General features: G+C 42.1%; 1 protein-coding gene across 3 annotated transcripts in view; it reads right to left on the minus strand.

Moving 5' to 3' along the window:
• Epc1 (enhancer of polycomb 1) overlaps positions 1-20,482 on the minus strand; it is an 81,316-nt gene that overhangs the window by 15,090 nt on the left and 45,744 nt on the right. For all 3 annotated transcript variants that reach the window (XM_085833507.1, XM_021150510.3, XM_029472241.2), the window contains exons 2-6: positions 12,260-12,419; positions 4,394-4,539; positions 3,379-3,585; positions 2,694-2,842; positions 1,426-1,585 (exon numbers count right to left, since the gene is read on the minus strand). In XM_085833507.1, the coding sequence (XP_085689633.1) occupies positions 1,426-1,585; positions 2,694-2,842; positions 3,379-3,585; positions 4,394-4,539; positions 12,260-12,419 (822 nt within the window). The remainder of the gene's footprint in view (positions 1-1,425; positions 1,586-2,693; positions 2,843-3,378; positions 3,586-4,393; positions 4,540-12,259; positions 12,420-20,482) is intronic.

Genomic DNA, 20,482 nt, shown 5'->3' on the forward strand with positions numbered 1-20,482 from the left:
TAATAATCTACATTTGCTCTGTTCAAAACAAACATCTGCTTACAAGACTTATGTGTATGCACAGGTGCCTTCAAAAGGCAGAGAATATCAGATCCCCTGGAACTAGAATTGCAGGCAGTTGTACGCCATCTGACGTAGGTGCTGGCAACTCAACCTAGCAAGAACATTGTTCTCTGCAAGAACAATATGTGTTGCTAACTGTTCACCTATCTCTCCAGCCAGACAACACAAAAATTTGAATGAAAATTTAAATAAGAAAATGTTCAAAATAACAGGACTATTCCATTAATGATTCTGTCTTAATTTAGAAGGATTTAAGGTAAACCAGATCCAAATGCATGGCTCAGGTTTCTGGAATTCACAGATGAATACAATGTTGTATAATTAGAATTGGAGTTAAGTTCTGAAATATAAAAATCAAAGTAAGACCAAGTGATATATAAGGTCATATATTTCAGACATTTAGACAATGGACTTCAATATAAAAACAAGGAAAAATTATACATATGTAGGACTAGAAATTATGAGCAAAGAAATATTTTGGAGAGTGATCTTTAGCTTGTTTTTGGCAGGGGTAGTTGGGTGGAGGTGTTTCACTAAGTCGCCTTGCCTAGGCTGAAACTCACTATGTAGACCAGGCTGTGTCTCAAACTCAGAGATCTGCCAGGCGTGGCCTCTGCTGGGATTAACAGCCACCATTTGTGATTATCAAAGAGAATACTTCCATTCATCTGTCCAACATCCCAATACTTCAAAAGCAACATGTCTGAAATAGTCTCTGTCAGTGCTCTGACAGAAAAAAAGTCTAGGCTGCAGAAACCATCATTCCAAATGATATGGTACATTATACACCAAATTAAAAAAAAAAATCACAGAAACAAAATATTAAACAGAACAGGTTAGATAACAAAATGATCAGCAGATTTCCTCAATTGAAATGGAATGGTAAGTCCAAGTTAAATGATACATGTTAGGTCATGAAACACTTCTCTCCTGAGGCACATTTATCAAAAGGGCACACTGCCTGCCCTCTCTTGTCCCCCCCCCCCCCACCAATTTAATTCTTCACAAATTATGACGTATCAACTTGTCAAAGTATTTATACTTCTGCCCATGTCACCAGCTGTTAACAAGACCTGCCTGTCACTCACACACAGATGTGTCCTGGAATGTTACATCGGGTGGGAGGGCTTCATATTCTTTCCAAGCCTCTAATCACACCAACGTTTCCTATCCCCTCTCAGCAAATCCCTCTTTTTATCAGACACAGAACAAAGCCTCCCCTTGTTAAGGAAGCAAGAGAAGTAGAAATTAAATTGTCATGAAAAGCTCCCCAACCCCCTTAACCCCAGAACACCTTGCAGGAGTAATTTATGCTTTTCCCTGTTTACCGGAACAAAGCGACTGTTACAAAGCTCTAATCACCTTGTTAACTTTGAACTCCTTCGAGTCCGTGGCATCCTGGTGTTTGAACTGGCTGCTGTTAGTAATCGGGATGATGGGGATGGCATAAGTAGGCTTCACTGGCTGTCTCTGTGCCATGACCTCAGACATGATCTCTCCACTATAGTCACCTAAATTATACCTGAAATTACACAAAGGAAACTTTAAGATAGACACAGAATACAATGAGAGGCTTCCATAACCACTGTGAAATGATGTACAGTCCAACTAATTCAAGAGCCACATCCTCAGATACCTGTGTGCCTGCTGTAGGTGGGATCAAATCACTTAGGAAGACTTTCAATGTACTAGGTATTCAACAGTGACCCTGAATGCATATGGGTATTTTGCCTACTTGTATGTCTGTGTACCATGTGTGTGCTTTCTTGCCCACAAGGCCAGAGAGGACACTGGACTCCCCGGACGTAAACTTAACACAAAGTTGTAAGATGCCACACAGGTGCTGAGAACCCAACCCAGGTGCTTTGAAAGAGTAACCTCTTTACGGGCCTCCTCAAGGCCCTCCCCTTCAATTCTTGGTCCTTTTGTTTCTACTACCTACTACAGGCATGAGCCACCATACCTGGGCCATCCGGTTCAAACTCAGAGCTTTCACACACAACAGGCGTGCTCTCTACTAATGGAGTATTTAGCCTTAGCTCAGCACACAGAGACTGTGGGGAAAATCCCAAGGCTGAAATGCCTCAAGTAGAGCCAAAAGCTACCCTGCCAATTAGTGTTGTCTTTTTTTCCTGAAAGAATCACAAGAAATTTAACTGGATTTTTTGGGAGTGGGGGGATGGGGGAGAGTAGGACCTGAGAAGCAGGGCCTTGAGAACTAGCTTTTATGTGCATGCCATGTTCACTGTCACTATGTGGTCATCTGAATGTCATGGTGCTGGGATAGCTCAGGGAAATGTTTGCCTGGGCTGTGTGAGGCCCTGGGTTTTGTCTCTAGTACTAAAAATTCCCTATAAAACCACAAAACACCCCAAATAAACTACTATTCAACACACACTCTCACCCTGCTTCATAGCCACACACAACTCAAAAAGAGTAAAATATCTCTCAATAGAAAAACCTGTTAGTGAACCCAATCATCTCCCGAGAAAATTAAGACAGAATTGTGTATAAAATTTCACAAAGTATAACCCATGGTCTCTACTAAAGAAACTATTTCTAAAATTTCAGCTAATTGGGAAACCCACGATGGCCCTGCCTCGGTCCCAGTGCTCTGCACTGAGGGTCACCTCTTCTCCATGATTTCCAGGGTCAGGTGCAGTAGCTCCCGTTTACTCTTCTCACGTCTCTTGATCATTTCCAGGATGGTGACAGCCCGGCTGAGATCGCGGCGCAGCTTAAGCATTTTCTCATATGAGGCTTCATCGTTTTTGCGGTTCTGGAAATATACAGTTGCTTGTTTAACATCAAGAAGCACTTCTAACTAGCTGTAGGAAGTGCAGCTATTGCCATGTTAAGAATGTATGGATTTATAGAGTTACAGTTTAAAGACACAGGAAAGGAATACAGACCACAAAGATACCATTCTGTACCTGATTTTTAAGTGAATCAAAATTAATATGTATTAAGACCCTCATAAGAACTCTAAAGGCCAACTTATTTTACTATTTTCTACTGTAATTTAAAAAATTAGTGTATGAGTGTTTGTGTGTGTACAAGTGCCCACAGGTCCAAAGTGGGGCCCTGGATTCTTTGGAGCAGGAGTCACAGGTGTTTGTGGGCTACCTGACATGGGTACAGGAACAGCAACACTGTCCTCTGATAGAGAAATAAGAGCTCTGAGCTCTGAACACTGAACAACCCCTCTAGTATAATTTTTAAGGAATATTATATAAAGCACAGAATTAAGTCACAAAATTAAGTTATTAATTAATAACTATAATTTTTCTTAAAAATTAAAAAAAAATCACTTACTTTTCGAGTTTGCATTTTCTCAGTTCGTCTTCTAAAAGCCACATAAGGATCATTTGTGCTAGAACCATCTCGCTTTTCCTGTTTTACCAACGGGATAAGTGATGACCCCCGGCAGGTTTTCCTCTTTTTTATCCAGTATTCATAAACTTCTCTAATTAACTCATCATCTTCTTTTAGAAGTAGTTTGGCTTCCTGCAGACTGACTGGCTAAATGTAAAACCATTTCGTCACTTTCATAAAACACATATGCAAGGACTCAAAAAACATTCATCACGGCTTCCTTTAATGAAAACAATCAAGCCAACAACAAGATTGACAGTATACTTCCTTATACAGGGTCTCATGCATCCCAGGTTAGTTCTGAACTTGCTGCATAGCTGAAGATGACCCTGTACTTCTAAGTACTAGGACTTGGACTGGTGCAAACACTACACTTGATTTCACTGGGTGTTGGGGAGCGCACCCAACACATGCTAGGCAGGCATTGTACTTAACTAAGCTACATCTCTAGCCCGTGTGTGCAGTCTTTACAATGATCCCAAACCAATTTCACACAACTTGCTGTGTTTCATGACTTTAGGACTTGATATCAGTCACTTTCTACTTGTTCACCAAATACACAAATGCCAGGTGAAGAGACTTTTTTGATTCTTCTTGTTTAGAGATAGGGTCTTACTATGTAGCCCTTGGCTGGCTTGGAACTTACAATGTAGAGCAGGCTGGTCTTTAACTCAGAGATCCATTCATCTGCCTCTACCTTCCAAGTGTTGGGATTAAAGGTGTGTGACACCACATCCCTCCAGTTTATTATTTTTATCTCTCTATATAGCTGGGGTAAGCGAGGCACAAAACATTTAAACGTAATACTCAAGATTATACAGGTTAATAGTAGGCAGATGTGAACCTATGCTTCTAATTGCAGAGTGTGTTGGCTCAGCTCTCCTCCATACTGCACTGTTCCACATAATACAGGAGTTCAGAGGTAACACACAGACATACAGACATGAAGCTGTACCTGCTGACCGCTGCCTTTTTCTAGCCGGTCAATCATCTCCTCAAATTGCAATGGGCAGATGTCCATTTTCTTCTTCAGTTTATTCACAAATACTTCATCTTCAGAATCCAGATCGTAATCAGGCTGTTCAGCATCCAAGCTAAAAGCTGATGGAGGAAGCATAAGCAATCAATTACAGTATGGGCCCACACAGATGGCTACATAAAGCAAGCCTGGGCTTCCTAAAGAATGAAGGGATCACCAGATCTCACATAGACTTAAAGCTTAGTGCTGTGTCTTCTACACCGAACTGAATGTAGAGAAAAACTATAAAAACAACAAACGGGACTCCCCACTCACTCTTTATGTAGATTCTTTGTCTAGATTATTGAAGTTCTATTTTATAAATCATTTAGCTATTTTTCTAAAAGATTTAGGAAGCTGTTACCAATAACAGTGATAGTTCCAATGGTTCAAGTCAAGAGACACTTGTGTCACTGTGTCAGTCAGACACGTGTGGCTTGGTACTTAAACACACAGGCAAGAAGAATGCCATTCTACAGCATCAAAACTCATTCAGTGGCTTACAAAAAACGGAGGGAGCAGGATATTAAAGAAAATGAAATATTCTGATAGCAAAAATCTTCAATTTCTTCTTTCCTTTGGGTTATTAGTTTCTAACTCTGGAAATCTAATGCCTAGAATGGAGAGGTTTATTTATCTTTTAAATGTATCTTTCTGATCCAGTCTCCCTAAGGCCAGCAGTCTATCCAGTCTCAGCCCACATGGCTACATGGCTACAGTTATGACCTCAGGTCTTGCTTTGCAGTAAGCACTTTTTGTCTAAGCAGGTGAATTCCAACTTGATCTTTTCAAACTCCAAATGATGTCGGCCCTCCAAAATCCTCTGCCTATTACTCACTCAAGTGAGTGCTTTCTAAGCTATTCAGTCTCAACAGAAAAATGGGCTGAGAAGATATATAACATTCTGGATAAATTAGAGGCATTTCAAGCAATCATAAAACTGTAAGGTACATGGCTTAAAGACACAACCCCACCCCAATCATTCCCTCCTCTCTTCGCACCACCATTTCTGTACAGTTTTACACGTTAGCTGTTAAGCATGGTTTGCCCTCTATTAAGATGTGACTGATCCTGAAGGAAGGCCTATGTCTTGTCTTTGTATCTCTAAGTGCTCTGAGAAAGAGGAACCTGTCCCTTCTGTGCCACCCCTGTCTGAAGCAATCAACTGAGAAGTATTTTAGCATTATGTAAATCTACTTAAACCCGAGGGAAGGAAATAACCACACAGTGACATAAGGGGACACTCAGTGGGAATCAAGTAGCTATTACCCTTGCTATAGAGGATGCTGATGCTGTAAGTACCTGCAGAATTAAATGCATTATTTTGCTGTCTATCTAACTCATTGGCTTATCTAATTAAAAGTGTGCTGGGAATGCTCACTGGATGTTTAGACTTGAGTGCCAGCATCTCTCAACACAGAGCTTGCAGCAATCAGCTTCTCCCTTGTGCCTCCATTTCCTGTCACTGCTCCAAAAGCAAGACTTTGAAAAAGTCTTGTACGGTGGAACAGAGGCAGAGAGCACTGGATTCTGTTTCCAACCAAACTAATCCAGATTTATGTTGTCCCGAGCTATTTTGATTAAATTTATACTAATCAGGCAAAATTAAAATTCAGCCTCTGCTACCATAGCTGCATTCCAAGTGCCAACAACTGACACGTGCCTGATGGTAAGGGCTGCTCCAGAAAATACAAATTAGAAAACACATCCACTGCTCTAGAAAGTTCTATTAAACATGGCTGACCCAGATCATCCAGAGAGCCATACAGACAGGGACCAGTACTGATGTTCTGCCTTCTGAGGCCTTTAATGAATTTTTAGGATCTCATCTGTACAACACTCATCAGAAAGCTCTACTGTGAAATGTGGTTTTTCTTTAGAGCACATCCCATGAGAAATCATCACAATGTTTTAATCATTCATAAGAATGAAGCCAGCTTGCCTGTTATCACCTTTCTATCAATGCTCTCCACATGCTACTGGTACACACTGGAATTGTCTTTAAGTCTCCAGGGAACTACGGAGGAACTAGACAGGAAGACTGCCTTCATGTCACCAGAGTGCATAGCCATTCCTGAGCGGAAACCCCCCCACCCCCCAAGGGTCTTTTGATAGTGCCAATAGTCCCACTGAACAGTTCAGATGGCCTAGAACCTGTGGCTCCTTCTTTTTACCTCCAGAGTTTTAGTTAGAATTACAGGTGTGTCATGCTTTCCTCTAATGAATTCCATCAGCTATATAAGCTTGGTGGCCCAAACCTGTGATCCCAGGATCTCAGTACTCAGGAGGCAGAGCCAGTTTGCTCCAAGATTTTGAATCAGCTTGATCTATACAGTAAGCAGCAGCAGCAGCAGCAGCAGCAGCAGCAGCAGCAACAACAACTACGTTTTGTCAATTAACAACAACAACAACAACAACAACAACGTTTTGTCAATTAAAATGAAATCCAGCTAGCCAACTGCTCCTAAATAACTACGACACTGTGGATTTTAATTCCTTTAAAAAGGTCAACTCAGACATATGCACAATTGAAAAACAAGGCAGCTCAGGCAAGTAAGATCACAGGCAGCTCCTGCATAGACCAGAATTTGCTGTTCACCTACAAGGCAGTTTAAAGCCATTCACAACTAATTCTGGGAGATTGAGAATCTCCTTTTGGCCTCTGTGGACACCAGCCATGCATGCTATACACTACACACACACACACACACACACACACAAACACGCACACACACAAACACGCAGATGAAATACTCATACACATAAAAACAAGCAAATAAATCTTTCAAAAAACAAAACACACTATCACCATGTGGTGGGTGTAGGTCAGTGGTCCAACCCTTGCCTCACATGTATAATGAAAGACATGGGTTTGATCTTTAAATCCACAAAAACTAGCCGGGCGTGGTGGCGCACGCCTTTAATCCCAGCACTTCGGAGGCAGAGGCAGGAGGATTTGAGTTCAAGGCCAGCCTGGTCTACAAAGGGAGTTCCAGGACAGCCAGGGCTACACAGGGAAACCCTGTCTTGAAAAACAAACAAACAAAACAAACAAACAACCCCCCCCCCCCAATCACAAAAACTAAACACAGAAAAATCAACCCTTAGCATTGTAGGTTATATACATGAACACTGTTACAACATGAATCTAAGTGCATGGAGCACAATCTCACATAAAAGTTGATTTGGTTATGAGATGGTTTGTATATTCTTGGACCAGGAAGTGGCACCATTTGGAGGTGTGGCCTTGTTGGAATAGGTGTGACCTGGTTGGAGTAGGTGTGTCACTGTGGGTGTGGGCTTAATATTCGAATCCTAAGTCAGTCTTCCACTAGCAGCCTTTGGATGGAAACGTAGAACTCTCAGCTCTGCCTGCACCATGCCTGCCTGGATGCTGCCATGCTCCCACCTTGATGATAATGGACTGAACCTCTGAACCTGTAAGCCAGCCCTAATTCAATGTTGTTGTTTTTTTTTATAAGACTTGCCTTGGTCATGGTTCACAGCAGTAAAACCCTAACTAATACAGGTTACTTTAAAAGAGAAAAAGATTGGGCAGGAGAGATGGCTCAGTGGTTAAGAGCACTAACTGCTCTTCCAGAGGTCCTGAGTTCAATTCCCAGCAACCACATGGTGGCTCACAACCATCTGTAATAGAATCTAATGCCCTCTTCTGGTGTGTCTTATAAATAAGGAAAAAAAAAAAAAGAAAGTAATTCAGCAATTTAAAGCTCGAAGACTTTAGAGCTCAGCTGATCACAGGCAAGTAAGGACAGGATAAGGAAAATTTCTGTACTTACTATCTAGTGCAGGGATGAAATACAAATGAATGCTTATGTTAACAAAGTGCTGTTTATGGCTCAAACTAACTGGGCACAAGCAGGCTTGCCCACAACTCCCAACAGTGCTGTGTGATGCGTGGAACAGAGCACAATTCCAGGAGAAAAGCACACTCTCCAGGGTCGAGCAGAAGTTTCTCACTCTGGTTCTGACATAAGAGCTAACTTTCAATAAATTACCTCCTAAAACAACTCTGAGTATCAAGGAACATGTGCACACAATAGTTATCTGTCCTGCATAACAGATAATTACATTTTTAAATTACCTACACACCCACGGCACAGTACACACATGGGATGTCAGAGGACAACTTTCACAACTTGGTGGCAGGTGCCTTTGCTGGCTTAACTGCCTCTGCCTCTTGGGCTCCATGTGGTTCTTTACCCTCGTGCTGTAATAAGCAGTGTAGGGAAGAGCTTAAACTTCTCACATATCCTGCTCCTCATCACACTCTCTCACATCCAGTAGACACTCGTCGGCTCTATGCTGTCATCTTGATTGTGGTAACTGTCCACATGGTGTCACAAGCTCTGACACTCAGCTGGAACATGAGATGCTCGCCAAGCTTCCTCATCAGCATGATATATCAATCAGCATGATATAATCCACCCTTCCCAGCAATTTACTATTCATTACTACACTCAAGATGTCCCTGTGTCGTCATGTCCTTCTCCTGCCCAGGCCTGGGGTAAAGCACTTTCCTAATGACACAGGGACTTGGTGAACTCATTGCTATGGACGATCACTGCTCTTGGATCCCTTGGATTAGGAGGAACTCAACAGTGCTAAGTGAAACAGTTTAGAAACACTAGAGGATGGAGCTGAAGACAGTAATGGCTTTAATGTTTCTGTTTGCAGAACTCTGACAAGACTAAAGAGAAAATACTGATTTTGTTCCTAAGCCAAGTGAAGACAAAAAATTGAGGCAGAATTTCCCATTTGATGAATTGAAATAACATTCAGTGATAGCTGTACAAAAAGACATGTCACCTGCAGTGCATAGTAGTAGGGTGCACTGCCATTTAGGGGGCAGGAAGAGGCACTGCATTCTCAAACACATTTCACCACTGTCTTAAGGCATATTAACGTCACCCTAAAAATCACCAAAGAAACAGTCAGAGTACCAGCACCCCTGATGCACACAGACCTTTAGATCAATGCCACAGAAGGGAGCACAAACAACTAGATCCATGCTAGTGCAGACACAGGGCTTTACAAGACTCCTAAGTTATGCACTGCTGGGAAGACGGCCTCTTCTGCAGGTCATGAGCAGTCACCTTGTAAAAACATATTCTAAATGCATTAAAGGACCTTAATTAGGTCTGATCCTCTGAAACTGTTAGAGGAAAACACTCCAAGGCACAGCACAAAGATTTTTCCCAGCAGCTGTAGTGGACATTCTTAGTTGTGAACTTGACTACATATGGAATTAGCTAAAACCCTGTGCACATCTATGAGGGATTTTTTTTTCCTTAATTAAATCACATGAAATGGGAAGACCTACTACTACTACTTCTTCTTTTTTTTTTTTAAATAATCTAGTTTTATTTATTATATGTAAGTACACTGTAGCCGTCTTCAGACATACCAGAAGAGGGCATCATATCTCATTATAGATGGTTGTAAGTCACCATGTGGATGCTGGGATTTGAACTCAGAACCTCGAAAGAGCAGTCAGTGCTCTTAACCACTGAGCCATCTTGCCAGCCCAGACCTACTACTTCTTTTTTTTTTGGTTTTTCGAGACAGGGTTTCTCTGTGTAGCCCTGGCTGTCCTGGAACTCACTTTGTAGACCAGGCTGGCCTCGAACTCAGAAATCCGCCTGCCTCTGCCTCCCGAGTGCTGGGATTAAAGGCGTGCGCCACCACGCCCGGCTGACCTACTACTTCTAATCTGGATCTTTGAGGTGGGGAAATCTTTAGTCACCTTTAATCTGGGCCACATCTTCTGCTGGCAGCCTACATAAAGGACACTGAAGAAGGAAGCTCTCTCTCTGCCTCCCTCACTGGCATTAGAGCCTGCACTACACACCAGTGTTTACTCACAACAGCTAACCTAGGCATCCGGCAGCAGGGGGATAAACAAACACAGTAGGTCCTTTTGGCTATACAGTACAACAAAGTTAAGGCCTCTGCGGTAAGTGGGCTCCACTGGAGATGACTGTATTAAGCAGACTCAGCCAGTTGAGACCAGCAAATGCTTGTTTTCTCTCGTGGGCACCAGCCTCTAGACATGTAATTATACTCATTTATTTACAGATGGCATGACAGCAAAAGCAAGATGGCTAGGGACCACAGGGGAGCAAGAACAAGCGTAAGAAAGGGGAGTTAACAGGATGGGGGTGTATATGCTTAAAACACATTTTATTCACATGAAAATGGCCTCATATAACCCTGTATAATAAAACTAAAACAAACCCAGAAACTCCCAAGAAAAATTAGTGTAATTTAGGAGCATCCCCTTCTAAACTTATTTTATTATTGAATGTTTGCATGGTGAGTGTGAGTGTGGGCATACACACGCCATGGACAGTGCACGTGTGGGGTAGGGACAGAGAACTATTTTTTGGAGGTTGGTTCTCTCTTCCACTGAGAGGTTCCAGTGATCCAACTACACTATTAGGTTTACATGGCACACACTGCAAGTACTTTTACCCAGTGAGTACCTAGCCCCATTCCTAAGTACTGTATACACATTAAGTATAAACATAACTGAAATGTGTCTGTGTATGTGTGTATGTGTGTATGTATGTATGTACAAACCACTGAGAGGGTCCCTAAGAATTCAAGACAATGTACTCTTTACAAACAAGTTATTAAGTCATCTACCAGAATTAAAAGTTCATTTTTCATCTGAAAAGAATGATACTGTATGTCATGGCTATTCTTGGTTGCCAACTTGACTACATGTGGAATTAACTAAAACCAAAGCAGCTGGGCACTCCTGTGAGGGATTTTTCTTGATAAGATCATTTGAAGTAGAAAGATCCACCTTTAATCTGGGCTGCACTTCTGCTGGAAGGCTATGTAAAAGGCTGGGAGGAAGGAAGCACCCCCCCCCCCCCCACTTGTCCCCAACTCTCACTGGCAAGCTCATTCCTTCACTAGCATCAGAGCCTATTCTTTAGGATTTCAGTGTACACTATAGCCTCACCTAACAATGTGCCAAGTGAGGTATAAGGGTGGCAGGCTAGTGTCTAAAAGTCAACCAGAATTATCTACCACATCAGGAGGCTGTGTGTGATGTTACATGTTTCTCTACCTACCTGGGAAGATGAACCTCAATTGAGAAAAATACTTTTATTATACTGTCCAGATGGCAGGTTTGTTGGATATTTTTTTGATTAATGATTGATGTGGGAAGGTTCAGACAACTGTGGGTGGCACCACCCCTGGACAGGCAGGACTGCCTGCTGTAAGAAAGCGGCTGCCTCTGGCTTGATCCCCACAGTTTGCTCAGGTAGTTTTCTCACACTCAAGACTATTCCCAGATGGTAAGGGTTACACTTAGCAATAATACGCAAGACGGTGGTGTTCTACCAAGATAAATACAAAGATCAAGGGAATTGAGAATCCAAGAATAGTACCTGCCCTGTAATCCCAGCACATACAAGACCAAAGCAGGAGAACAGCAAGACTGAGACCACTCTGATACAAAGAGACTCTGCCACAAACAAAGCAGCACCCACAAAACATGCTCAATTAGTGTTTGACCATGGAACAATAGGTGGTAACCCAGTGGGAGAGAGCTCCTGTAATAACGGCAGCAGAGTGACCAGGGACAAGGGAAAAACCAATGACTTTATGATTCTCATAAAAATTAACTCAAAATGGATCACAGAATTACATATAAAACTGCCGAATTTACAGAACAGAATAAAGAATGGTCTTAAAGCCAAGTGTAGTAACTCATGTCAGCCAAGGCTACAACACAGAGTTACAACCGATTCAACGAGCACTCACGCTGTATGTGTATGAGCTGCTTCGGCATCCTGAACTCCCCAGGGTATATGGACTCATAGTACGCGATGTTACTCTCCGCTTCAGGAACTGGAATAACCATGTTATCCCGCTTCTCGCCGTACACCTGCTGTGCAGAAATAGCCCGCTGAAGATGGTGTTCCTAAAAACAAGGAAAATACAAAGTGTAAGCTTTAAGACGTAGCATCAGCATGTATAGCCAGCCTTACAGACGTTTCTGTTCATTTGTTTTCAAATGAAGGGATTCTGGTAGACCCAACAGACCAGCTAGCCTAAGGGTTTTTTTTGACATAGGGGCTCATCATATAGACCAGACTCATAAATATCCAGCTGCCTCTGTGTGCTAGGATCAAAGGTGCACAGGAAAGGATACTTTTAGGGTACAGATATTACTTCCTCAAAAGGTAATATTTGCCAAAGATGATATGACTAACAGCATGAAACCTTAGTTTACAGATGACAAGAGTTATTTTTTAAAATTTAACTCTATTTGTTCACATTTAGGATAACATGGAGTACATATCAAGTAGGAAGAAAATGAGTATATAAAATATTAATGGCATTTTGTTTACAGGGAGGAATCATAAAATGGAACAACCTAGAATGAGGAGGGAATTGTTCTAGGTCCCCCTCAGAGTAGCCCAGTTAAACAGTTTCAGCACTCAGGTGTCTAATCCAGCACTGCCAATAATCTTCAAGTGAAAGGACAACCCTGTTTGGTGTAAGAACTGATCGGGGACTTGCTTTTTATAATTCTCTTTCATGTAGTAACTGGAAATCCTGAATGCAGTTAACCAGCCATGTTTTACTAGTAAGCCATTCTGGCTGAACTAGGGACATACTAAGTTTAACACAGACCTGATGTCTGGGGTTTGAGAACAGCAGCAGTAACTGTGGTTCGGCTTTTATTTCCAGGTGTTTTATTCTAGATGTTAAGGTGACAGTTGAAACATATGTAGTGAGTGACAATCACAACAATCTTTTACAACCTACATGTAGAGTATAATGTCTACATGAATGATTCTGTTGGTTGAGGCACTTTACACAGGCATATAAGTAACCAACATAGACAGTTATCCTATAGATGTACCACACTAATGTATTAAAACACAAAAACTAGTCTGGCGGTGGTGGCGCATGCCTTTAATCCCAGCACTTGGGAGGCAGAGGCAGGCAGATTTCTGAGTTCAAGGCCAGCCTGGTCTACAGAGTGAGTTCCAGGACAGCCAGGGCTGCACAGAGAAACCCTGTCTCAAGAAAACAAAAAAACACAAAAACTTTGTGGAGCTAAGAGTACAGTCAGCAATGTGTTTTATCCAGGAGAAAGGTGACTGGCTCTGACCCACAACTAAGCCCATGCCAGCTGTCCCAACTATGTGCCACCAGCACCAAGAAAAGTGATTCTTAAGAAAGCCTTAAGTAAATCTTTTGAAAACTGTCACTCACAACTGTAAAACCAGAAGAAGGCTACACCTATCTGGAAAGCTATAGGAGTGCCAGTCCTGAAGAAGATAGAAATGTCTCTAGGTAGCTATGCTCCCCCAACTCTGTACAACCATCATGTAGGTAACAGAAATTGTTGAAGGAACCTGGAGGGTTCACCCACATTGCATTATGAATAGAATCTAAGTCTCAAGTTACAAGTGATCCCTCAGGCTTTCCATAAATGTTGGGCACTGTCTGTTTAATGTTATGTGAAAGTAGGCAGGGCTGCAATGGTAATGAGAGTCCCTGATGTTGACTACATCTTCGATTTGATGGACCATATCTGGCAGCAGAATTTTCTTTCACAGTAGACATTATTTTTCTAAAGTAACAGCCTGCCTATATACCAAGTATGACGCTATACCACAGCCCTGAACAAAGTTCTCACCAGGGGTTCGCAGCACTTGTTTCCCAGATCTCAGACCAACCAATAAGGTGGAGGAGCCTGGACTAGCTCCACAAATATTGTTCCCTACGGATTCAAGGCCTGAGTCCAGTCCTTCCATCTTGATGCTTATACAAAATGACTCCACGAATCCATTGCTTATTGGGGAGGAGGCGAGGAGGTTCTGAGCTGTAGCCCTTCTGTCCTCTTCTGTAAGCCCAGAGACAGGCTGCTTTGGGGAGCCCCTCAGCTGTGAAGGCAGGCGCATGCACATACCTCTGCTCTCAGATACCCTCCATGGCAGGATGGATGAAGCAGGGGCACTCTTATTCTCAGCTCAGAACTCTTCAGCTATCTTTCAGTGCTTACATGAACATGTGAGGTATAGTTTATCTCTTGGATCTTCCTGCTAATCCATCTGCACTCTGAGGCACATTTGAAATGCAAGCACAGCTGTAGTCCCAGTGTGCCTACAGTGAGGCTGGAGTGGCTAGGAGACCCCAGAAGCTCAAGGGCCCGCGGCATGTATACACAGCAGGATATGATGAGATCTTGCCTCACACAGGTAGGTATAAGGTGAGGGAGGTTTGGCATTCACAGTTGTTCTGACTCCCATACTCTGCTGTGCCTGTGAGGAAGCTGTTACCTGACTCCAGTAAGGCTCTAAACAGAGCACACCATTAATTTTTTAAAAGTCAGGAAATTCCTCTAAAAAGAAGTCCCAGAGTTTTGTTAGGTCACAGGAGATTGGGCTTTGTCAATGTCATGAGCTCACATCATAGGGCGCAGCTTCTGCTCCAGGTACTCTAGATTCTCATCCACAGGGGGTGGGAGGGGGGAAGCCCCACTAGTCCTGCACATTCCTCCTCACGTACACAAACTATCGCCTCAAGCATGCGCCATGAACTTAGGATAGACAGCAGGTCGTAATTACGTTTACATGCCACTCCCCAAGTTTAAGTTCTCTCAGAGTAGGTGTCTAAATTATCTTTTAAACATTTTCTTCGTAAGATGTACTCTTACATGGTATATGAAGATTATACATTTGAGCCTCGAGGACTAGGCAAGAATATCTTTGCAGTCCTGAGGTTCTGGTTGGACAATCTGGCTTATTTTATAGTATTTCATAAGCTGTCACAGAGGAAAGCTGGGAAAGGTCAACTTCGAGGGAGCACGAGGAAACGTTTCTTCCTGCCTTATAACAGTCTGGGATAAGCGCTTCAAACCAAAAAGACGGAATATGCTCACTTTTTTGTAGACTATTCTAAGTGAATTAAAAGGAGTTTGTTCTAAGTAGCAATAATATATAAAATTTCCTTCCGGGCAAATAAGTAATGGCTGATTTTGTTAAAAGCTTCTTGAACATTAATCTAGCTTATTACACCAGAGTCCATGCTGTTGGTCAAACTTCCAATAACACTTCCTTCCACTTCTTCACATTCTGTCCAGATGTCTCCTCCTAAACAGATCATTGCCCACGGGCTCCTCTAGTATATTATCGCTAGGATGGCTAAAATTGAAAAGGCCAACATCAAAAAGTGGCAAGGATTTAGAATGACAGCGTTTATATCTTGTCACTGAGAAAAAAAAGTCAGTAGTTTTTAAAACCCAAATATTCATTCAGTTCATATTGCCTGGTAAATCTACTTATAAGTGTTGATTCAAGAGAAACTGGATACGAGTTCACAAAAGACCTGAGTAAGAATGCTGAAACCATTTTAACAATACAGGCCTCAGGCTGACACACCCATTGTCCATAAGTGGACATGCTCACACACTATCAGCTCAGCACTAAAGAGTGTGTGCAGCATATGAGAATCTGTCGGCTCAGCACTAAAGAGTGTGTACAGCATAGGAGAATCTGTCGGCTCAGCACTAAAGAGTGTGTACAGCATAGGAGAATCTGTCAGCTCAGCACTAAACAGTATGTACAGCATATGAGAATCTGGCTTTGACCCCCACTATTGAAACAAACAGCCTCCTTGGGTCCCAAATATAGTACAGTAAAAAAGTGGGACTATCAGTAACAAAAGGAACTAGTTACTTAAACACACAATATCACAGCAAGTTTCAAAATCAGTTTTACCCACAGAGCACACGCTGGAGTCCACGTCTGTGTGGTTCTTAAACATGCAAAGTTTGCTTCCCTTCTCAGGCCCTGCGTGCCCAATGTGATGCTCAGAAATGAGGACAAAGGCGAAAATTATAGTTCCGTGTGGATAACAAGCTAATGACAACAACCCCAAAGTCTCTTTCTTTGCTTTTTTGGTTAGAAAGTTTACAGTGATAATGTCTATATCCCAAATCAGTGTCTCTTTGTTAAGCCAGGGTAGGCAGTACCTTGACCAAAAGTAAATGTGTCCAATGGATACAAACAGCAGCATTAAGGCATCACGGCCCACTTCCTGTACTTCACTACTGCGTCCTCAACTACTTCCATGCTGGGGGTTAGTCTACATGTTAACTTCCACTCTGATTTCCAAAGAGCTCCAGACGTGCCTCTGGCCATGCACACTACCTCTCCCTGGACTGGTCCCTCCCTCCTCGCTCATAAAGGCCCAAGGCCTCCTTTTCCTTTCCCTTCTCCAAATCAGACCCAATTCTTCAGAGATTTTTGTTGTTGTTTATTTTACCTAGAAGCTATTCAGTATTTATTCCCCACCTCAGAGTTAAAGCTTGTCAGCCAGCAGAACACACTGTGCCCCCTTCTCTTCTGGAGCTAGTGCCAGTGGCCATTCTGAAGAGACTCACACAACACTCTAATCTGTGGTCTCTGCTGCAAGCTGCTTGTGATGTGCATCTCACCAGTTCTTCCAATCGATACCCCAGCACTTCCCACCCACAGTCCACATCGTACACAACTTTCTAGCAATACTAGAATGTATGGTTCCTCATCTTTAACCCATATCTCTCCATTTTACATTACTGTACTGGGATGTGTGCCTCTCCTTTGGAGGTCTCTCACCATTTTCATGTAACACTATCTATTAAAGTAACAGAGAAAACAGCAAGGTGATTTTAAAGTGTCCGTCTCCTGATAAACACTGGGTGGAGGATGGCTTACAACAGGAAGTTTGCCAGCTGGGGTAACCGAAATCTTTATGAAGTAGAATCCTGGATAAGAATAATCAGGAGAAAACTTCCCGATAATGAACTGATGCTCCCAAACTACCTGCATTACACATGTCAGAAGGAGCAGGGCAAAATAAGCAAGAAAAAAAAGGCATGGCAAGCACCTGTGATGCCACCATTTGGAAAGAACAGGAAGACCAGGAGTTCAAGGCCATCCCTCGCCTCTGATACTCATGCACATGCTGCCGAAAAACAAAAGCAAAGTAATAATAGTAATAAAAACCAAGAAAGGACTGAAATACTTAAGAGCAAAGTCCATGATATAATTACTACATAGTTTGTGAAGATGAAGGGAGGAAAAGAGGGTAGCAGAGACAAGAAAGCAAGTGGAACAAATATAAACAATCACATGTAGGTCCAAGGCACAAGGTTCTGTGCACTGTTCCTGTGTGATACATGCATGCAAGTATGCGCGCCCAGTGAGCTCTTGTGCCAGGTTTCCTTATCATTTCCTACTTTGTTCTTTTGAGACAAGGCTACTTGCTGAACATAGATCTCATAAGCTTGGCTAGCCTGGCTAGCCAGCAAGCTCTGGGAAATCCTCCTGCCTCTGCGCCCTCAGTGCTGAGTTACATGGATGTTGGGGATTTGCTAGCAGCAAGTCCCAGGTCTCTGTTTCTACCTCCTCAGTGCTGGATTACAGACCATCACTAGTGGCTCCTTCCTTCTCATGTGGGTTCTGGGAATTGAAGGCAGGGCCTCACAATCACTTTACTGATTGAGCTGTCTCCTCAGCCACTGAACTATCCCCTTTCTAAAGACTTTTCTGTAACTGAAATAATCTCCAAATAATAGACTTATAGTAGGGAAGGATATTACCTCTTACCTTCTCAGCAGGACAGTTTGTGAACCCTTTTCTTGTGTGTGCCACCATGCCTAACTAACATGGGTGCTGGGGAATCTAAACTCCTCCTCATGCTTGCATAGCAAGCCCTTTACCCACTGAGCCATCTTATCAGCCTGTGACTTTAATTATTTATGGAATGTACTCAGGATTAGGAATTTCCTCACAGGAAGAAAATCAGTTTTTAATTAAAAGGAAATTATAAAGAAATTCACTTGCCTTTAAATTTAAGTATAAAATCAATCTTACTGGGTTTTTTTTCCTGTTATAAAGAAACAAATTCACAATTCAGAGAAAAGACTTATGAGATGGACAAATTTGGTTGAAACAACGTGTCAAGTTGGCTTAAATTTGACCTATAAAAAGTAACAGTTTTATCTATTTTGTCTTCCTGCTGGTGAGGTGAATGTTACAAACGGCACTGGGCTATTATTCCTTTGCTTTATTACACTCTGTGTGAGCATCTGAGACTCAAACTCTCAAGGTGCAGGAACCCTGAGCTAAGGAAACTGCGGCAGTATAGCACAGCCAGAATGAGAAAGTGACAGTTCTGCTATGGCGTTACTAGTTTCTTCAGACTAAAAATAAAAAATAATTGCATATAATTTTCTTCTTTCAGCCAAACCCCTCAGAGTCCTCCACTGTAGCTGTAAACAGTATCTTCCCATAGCAGTTTCAAAAACCTGACCATCTCAAAAATCCCATTTTCTTCATTTGCTCAAACTTACTCTTTCTCTATTCATTCTAATTAAATACAGAAGAAAACATCTGACAATTTCAAATTACTAATTAGCTTAATATGTGATATGACAAATTGTTTGCTTTTAATGTAATTTGAAAATAATTTCTGATTCTTGTAGAATGTTTTTTTTCAACAGTCAAGACAAAAGGCATGTAAAAGGCGACATCAGAAATGTGGGCTGAAATTCCAGTTTACCATTTGCTAATTCTGAGCTGCGTTCTTTAAACCTTAGTTTCCATGTGTCCATGCATTACAGAGCATGTGAATATATGACACAGCAGGGTGGAGGGCACAGGGTCTCTCTCCCCTGTGGTCCTGCCTTATTTCTTGAGACACAGTACCTCAATCAGTGAGAAGCTTGCCTGTCAGCTAGGCTGGCCTTCCAGCAAGCTCCCAGCACCTGTCTATCTCAACCCTACAACACTTGGGATACAGGGATGCTCAGTTACGTTTGGCTTTTGATGTTGGCACTCTGGACTCAAGTCCCCATGTGGACAGACTGCACACTCCTTTCTACAGAGTGATCACCCTCACCCTTTAGTTACCTTTAAAAAATATTAAGTATTTCCACTATAAGACCAAAAGTGAAATAGAAGATAGAAACCTCTCAGTATAATACCTAGCATTTCAAAAATCATTTTAATGCCTGTTTTCTTCCTGGTGAAGGGCTGAAAACAATACCTAACTTACAGGGTTATATTGAGAATCGAGAAGTTGTGTCTATAAAGCCTTGCTCTGTGTATTATTCCAATGATCAAATTATAACAGACAATGAACGGACTGAAACATTAATAGAGATGCCTATTCTAACTGTAAATGAAGCACACAAGCCTTAGGGTCAGTAACCAGTACCACAGTAGTGAAAATACACAAACCCTCTCAGACAAACAAGTAAACTCAGCAACTTCTACAGTTTTTGTTTTTTTGTAAGATTTATTCTAGTTCACTGTTTCCACTTCATTGTTATTGGCTGACTGTCACTGTCATCAGTTAACCTCTGAAATCATCAAATCTCACTTGATAGATTAAGGGCTTTCTTTAGAAACTTCAGGTACTGTAAGCACAGACTCTAGTTAGCCATGTCAACTTTTCCAAAACAACAAGGTCTCTCCACACTTTGGAACACAAAGGGGAAAAAGTATATCAGAGTCACATGGGATTATCTTCTCACAGCTTCCAATCAAAACCACAATTCATTCCAAATGCTACTTACGTATGGCACACACAGTGTACGTGAAAACTCACAGGAATATTTTCCAACCTTGCATGCTACCTGAAATGAATCTAGTCAACTCCTTCCACGAAAACAGACAAAAATGCACTAACCACCTTAATATGGGGAGGAAGGAGGAAAAGAGCTGCAAACTTGACATAACTGCAGTGGCTTCCAGGCCCGATATAACTCAGTGCATCATCACCATCTCTACAGTCCTGTACACAGCAGCAGGAACACACTTCCAGGCCCGATATAACTCAGTGCATCATCACCATCTCTACAGTCCTGTACACAGCAGCAGGAACACACTTCCAGGCCCGATATAACTCAGTGCATCATCACCATCTCTACAGTCCTGTACACAGCAGCAGGAACACACTTCCAGGCCCGATATAACTCAG

Source organism: Mus caroli, unplaced genomic scaffold (assembly GCF_978045245.1).
Source record: "Mus caroli unplaced genomic scaffold, Mus_caroli_1 scaffold_19, whole genome shotgun sequence".
NCBI lineage: Eukaryota > Metazoa > Chordata > Mammalia > Rodentia > Muridae > Mus > Mus caroli.